The sequence below is a fragment of the Erinaceus europaeus genome, chromosome 3 (assembly GCF_950295315.1).
Source record: "Erinaceus europaeus chromosome 3, mEriEur2.1, whole genome shotgun sequence".
Lineage (NCBI taxonomy): Eukaryota > Metazoa > Chordata > Mammalia > Eulipotyphla > Erinaceidae > Erinaceus > Erinaceus europaeus.
Genome location: NC_080164.1, coordinates 126,313,705 through 126,319,704, shown reverse-complemented (window position 1 = coordinate 126,319,704; position 6,000 = coordinate 126,313,705). Strand labels below are relative to the sequence as shown.

The window sequence follows — 6,000 nt, the reverse complement described above, 5'->3', positions numbered from 1 at the left end:
GGTATTGATGTCAGGTGCACTGTTTTTCTTTCCTTCATGACCCTGTAGTATGGCTATTGTTATTGGTTCCTGGGAAAGTGGCACCTCTGTGTAAGAAAGATTAAAGACATTCTTTAGCTAGTGCCTTTTCCTTCTATCAGAGAAGTTAGTCTATAACATTTCAAAGACCAAAGCGATAGCTCTGGCTGATTGCTCACAAGAAACTTTTGTTTACTGGCTTTAACGTATTAAAAGACACCTATACTGGGGCTCAGACATAAAATTCTAATGTTCTTTAACCAAAAGGTAAACTTCATTAAGTAGTTAAAATGTACTATGGGAGGGAAACATTTGGTATTCTATTGGGTTGTTGGAAAAGTCATAATGTACTTTTTCTTTTTTAAAATTTATTTTATTTTATTTTTGAGAGAGAGAGACACACAGAGAGAAACACCAGAGCACTGCTCAGCTCTGGCTTATGGTGGTGTGGGGGATTGAACCTGGGACTTAGGAGCCTCAAGGCATGAGAGTCTGTTTGCATAATCATTATGCTGTCTCCCCTGCCCAATGTACTTTTTCTATGCAAAAATGAGTTACAACTTTTCCAACAATCCAATAGCTAATTCTCCTAATTATCTGGTAGACTGTTAAGAGTACTTACAAGTCCAAACCAAGCACATGGTAAAGAAAAACAGTATTAAAAATGCAGTTTGGCATGTACCATCTGTTCAAAGTATTGGGTCATTGGCCTCTAGATGTTATTACTCAAGACCAGGATTGCAAAATCATTTTAACATTTTAGGAAAATTTTATTGGAAAACATCATTAAATGCCCCAGGAGGTGGTACAGTGGGTGGGTCTGACCTGTGTGCACGAGGCCCTGAGTTTTCTCTCATTAAAAAAAAAAAAAAAAAAAAATCAGTAAAACACTGATAAAATTCACCAGACTACACTTAGCAAAAATCTTGTGGAGAAGCCCTCAGTAATAGCACAGCATGAATTTTGTTTGGAGTTGGCTTGTTCTTGGACTAAATCTCTGTCTTCCTATCACAATGAGGAAACAATGTGTGACTGTGTTGTATGAAGCAGATTCTGGGGAAGGTATACTTTACTTGTTGCAGAAGTGGTGAGGCTAGTGGGGTAACTGGGATGCCCCTGTCTCCTTATACAGTTTAACATAAGCAGTCAAGGAAAAACACGTGTCCATGCTCAGTGACTATCTTTGGAATTCACTTCATTAGGTTTTTCACAAAATACAAAGTTCAAACATAAATGTCTATGTCCACCACAAAAACAAATAAGTGGTTAGCACACACAAACATGATCTTTCATTTAAAAAATATATATATAAATAAGTGTTGGAGGTTGTTGTTTCCTCCTGTGTGTTTTTAAGGCTTTACGCTGCATGCCCTTCATTCATGAGTGCTCATACATGTCATCAGGACAGGCCACTGTGACCTGTTCTGAGGGCGACACACTAATCTAGGGAGCCTCCCTCCACCCGTTAAAAGCTAAGTGATCAAGTGCCCTCCAACCAGTTCTCACAATTCCAGTGATTTTCTTTTTCCTTACTACTACAAAGTCACAATGGAGGAAAGGACTGAGTTCCCAGCAGCATTCAAACTCTCAGATTAATCATGAAAGGTGAAAAGAAATACGGGTATTTTCCCAAGACAGAATTTCTTCCTTTCATCTAGCAAAACCCCCATTGCCCATACAGTTTCAATGGGGGGTTATAGTGAAAACATGTTCCAGATTAAACAGCATTGAGAGAAAAGGGGGGGTTATCGTGGAGAAAGACTGCTGGAGGCACTTGCCCCTAGCGGGCTCTTCTCGTCCTGGAGGCCGGGGGGTAGAGCCAGGGTGCCCCCCTTGGGGATGAAGTCCACAGGGAGACTCTCTAGTAGGCATTTGATCTGCTCTCGGCCCAGCTTGATCTTGTCATCCAGCTTGCGCTGTTCAATAAGGAGTGTTGACTTCATCTTCACAAAGTGTTGGTAGTCCTGGAGCTGTTCGGCCGACAGGTAAGTGGCCAGGATGTCCAGCACCAGGCGCTCCCTGCGGTCCAGGTTCTCCTTGAGCTCCCGCGCATCCTCGTGCTGCCCGGCCAGGACCTTCCTCTTCTCATTGAGTGAGCTCTGCCAGGGGAGACGGAAGGTCAGCAGGTAAGAACTCTCTCTCCCTTACTGATCGGGGCATTGTTCAGTTAGGGGACTGAACCTAGGACTTAAATCTGCTGTGCTACTTGTCTTTTTAAATTTCTAACACTGAGGCTTGGTGCCTGCACTATGAATCCACTGCTCCTGGTGACCATTTTCCTTTTCTTTATGATTTATTGGATAGGGGAGGGAAGGGAATGAGAAAGACACCTTCTGCATCACTCCTGTAGCATTCCCCTCAGCAGGTGGAGACTGGGGGCTCGAATTTGGGTGTGTGTGTTCCAGATGAGTCAGTGCCTGTCTCTCTACTATGCTATTTCTCTGGCCCCAAAGCTTTCACGGGACTGTGAAATGCTTGCCTTTCTAAAGGCAGGGGGCTGATTCTCGAAGAGCTTTTTTTTTGTTTTTTCCTTTTTGTGTTATTATAGTCATTGTTGGATAGGAGAGGTGGGGAGCCTGGGGCTGGAACCGGGATCTTTATGCTGCACATCCGGTTGACCTTTGAACAACTGTGTTTGGAGGAGGGGGTGCTAGGGACTCCTAACAAGCTCTAAGTCCCTTTTAGTCTAGGGGTCATGGCTGCACATTCACCCCTCTGTAATTGTGGTGAGGAACCCTGGGACGATAAACCAGAGTGGTTCAAATCCATATTATTTAAGGGTTAATCATAAATGAGTCTCTAACTTGTAAAGTCAATAAAATTTATGTTTTAAGTGGCAGAGATGGTGAGAAGAGGAAGATAATCAAGGTCCCTTATAGATTCACATTTTCAGGCCTCTTTCCTCCCACTGAACCAAGAGATCCAGACTAACAAGCTTTCAGGTGACCCTTTGGGATGCATTGGATCGACCTTCTCATGGAGCATCCCGTGAGTACCCATTTATTGGGGAAACTGACAGTCCTTCCTAGCTGACTGAATCCACAGTCAACTTTCAAAGCCAGCAACAAGCAGACATCAGGCTCAACCTGACGCTGTTGACTGGCTACGGAAGAAGGGCAAACGCTAGAAGAAGAAGGTGACCATTTTATAGCAAAAATTAGAAACATCAGTTCCAACTCTAAAGCAAGTGCTTTTTTTAAGGTCTCTGAATTTAATATGGAAGAGATTCTACTCAACAATGAAAGCAGCTATGAGTTTCTTTTAATTTTGAGGGCCTCCTAATGACATTTTTCTTTTGACAGTGAGGGACAGAGACTACAGCTCCCCCAGTGCCATGATGGCTGGACTCAAGCCTGAGCAAAGCAGGTGCTCTACCAGCTGAGCTATCTTCATCAGCCCTACTGAGTGTCATATAAACCCAGCAGTAAGGTAGCATGTTATCTTTAAGGGCTAAATTTAAGTATACATACCATAGTAAATAAACAAAGGTTCTGTCTTTCCCTGAGCTAGTGTCAGGTCTTACAGATATCTCTATTTCCATAAGCTTCCCTCACCAAACACATCACTTAGGAGTTGACTCTGAATGAAAATACTTTCCAAAATACTAGAGAGATAAAATGAGAGCCTTTTCCTTTAAAAATCATGAAATATTTTAAGCATTAGAGAATGGCAGGGCACCTCATATACCCATCATAGTGCCCCAAAATGCTACAGGCTGGGGAGAGAGATACAGTGGCAGTGCACAGGTCCCAGACTTGATTCCCAGTATACCAGCTGCCTGAACTGAGCATTGCTTTGGTCCAAAAAAAGTTTAATTGGAGTTTTAGCTGGAGCCTTATGAATACTCCTCCTGATTCTCATTTTCCCAGTAACCTGATGATGGGAATAATTCTCCTCTCCTTATTTCTACCTCTAGAATACTAGTCACAAAAGTATATAGAGTATTTTGAAGATGAGCACATTATTTATAGTTTTTAAGACTGTGCATGCACTTAAGTGTTGGGATCAAATTTTAGAACTTTATCTTCCCCTAACTAGAAACTGCTTACCACGTCTGATTCTCCCCCTTTAGAAAAGAGAAGGAAGAACTGATGCTTTATTCAATGTTGTGGGGTCTGGGCCTGAACTTGAGTTGTGTGCAAGGCAGTGCTATTTCACAAGTCCTGGTATCTGCAGCATATACCCAGGTGGTCCATCTGGAAACTACCTTGCCTTCTGCTCTGCCTGTCCCTTCATCTACTAAATCTTGCTGATTCACTCCATTTCTCCATCCCCCTGACAACTGCCTAAGTGAACAGTTACTTACAGTAAGAGCACCATTCTCAGGCTGTTTATGTTGTGGAATTGTGCTTCTGCCCATCTCAGCCTGGAGTCTAAAGTCTGACATCCTGGTGTGTTTGGTGTCTCTCCAGATCTACGCAGCAGAGAAGCTGAGAGCAGATAGGGCACTGATCTCTGGCTCCCCCTTACAGGCAGCAGAGATGATCAGAGTCACCAAAGCCTTAGAGTTACAGTTCTGACTGGGGCTCCTTCACCCCTACTCACTAAGCCAGCCAGCTACCTCCTGTCAGTTCTCTTACTTTTAAGATTAAACCAAGCTGGGTTAGCAAGATTGCTCACCTAACCCAGTTTCAAACTAATGGACTTGTGAGGACCTTTCCCTCTGTCTGTCTAAAAGAGCTGGCTTAGACTGGTGAAGCCAAGCCATAACAATATTCTCTAGCTATATCAATCACATGCATACCAGTTCTTGACTGTGTCCTAAATGGTGAGTGAAGTCCTCCTTCTCTTTGCCCACTTAAATACAGTCTAGAAGAATTTAATCTAAGTGCTGCTTATGTGAAAGCCCTCCTGGCCACACTACATGGTGAGTTCCTTCAGCTATGGGGAGGGGGCTGTGTTTTAGCTTGTGATCATTAACTGCTGATCGGGAAGAAGATAAGCCCTTTAAAGCATGTACTGATAATTTCTTTTTTTAAAAAAAATATTTATTTTATTTATTTATTCCCTTTTTGTGTTATTCTTGTTGGATAGGACAGAGAGAAATGGAGAGGAGGAGAGAAAGATAGACACCTGCAGACCTGCTTCACCGCCTGTGAAGCGATTCCCCTGCAGGTGGGGAGCCGGGGTTCGAACCGGGATCCTTATGCCGGTCCTTGTGCTTTGCGCCACCTGCGCTTAACCTACTGCGCTACAGCCCGACTCCCGTACTGATAATTTCTATTGGGTTGTCAGAAAAGTCATGATGTATTGCTATTTTTTTTATTATTGGATGGAGACCAGGGGCTTACACACTGTAGTGTGTACGCTTAAGCAGGTGTGCCATCATTTGACCCCTTTCTTCATGCAAAAATGTGTTATAACTTTTCTGACAACCTAACAGGTAAGGATATTTAAGTCTAGCACATTTACAGGATGCTCAGAGGAACAGAGAAGAGCACAGTACAGCCCTGGCATAGGTGATGCTAGGAACTAGGCTTTAAGTCCTGTGCTTTATCACTGAGCTATCTCATGGTCCTTAATAATTTCCATCTGAATTAAAAAAAAGTCTTTCCTTTGAAGTGTAATATATTAGGAGAAATGGGAAAGCTCCCTGGCACTGGAACACTTACTACACACACACCTATATATTGACTTAAGTTTAGTGTAGTGAAGAAAATGCAGCAGACCCCCCCCCCCACCCATGTAAGGCATGGGGTACACAGTGCCTCCTGTCGCAGGAGGAGTTTGAATCCTATCTAGTATTCCCAGCACTACTGCTCCTTCCCCACTGAGTGCCAGCTGTCCCTCACTTGTGCCTTCTTATCTCCGAGTCTTGTTGACCCTGTTTCTTTTACTATCATTTCATCATGCTACTATTTTTTTCTGTGATGGAAAATTATAGTGTCAGGATTTTTCTAAGTATCCCCAGAAACATCAGAATTGGCCATATCTAAATTGTACCTCTCTGTATGTGGGCTCAGAGAGCAAACCTGATGAATT

The 6,000-nt window shown here is 43.0% G+C and overlaps 1 protein-coding gene across 5 annotated transcripts in view; it reads right to left on the bottom strand.

Annotated features, from left to right (window-relative positions):
• Positions 1 to 410: 410 nt before the first annotated feature.
• The window catches only part of SHROOM3 (shroom family member 3), a 384,232-nt gene continuing 378,642 nt past the window's right edge, over positions 411 to 6,000 (bottom strand). For all 5 annotated transcript variants that reach the window (XM_060187904.1, XM_007519854.2, XM_060187905.1 and 2 more), the window contains one exon: positions 411 to 2,117. In XM_060187904.1, coding sequence (XP_060043887.1) covers positions 1,764 to 2,117 — 354 coding nt within the window. In that variant the 3' untranslated portion in view covers positions 411 to 1,763. The remainder of the gene's footprint in view (positions 2,118 to 6,000) is intronic.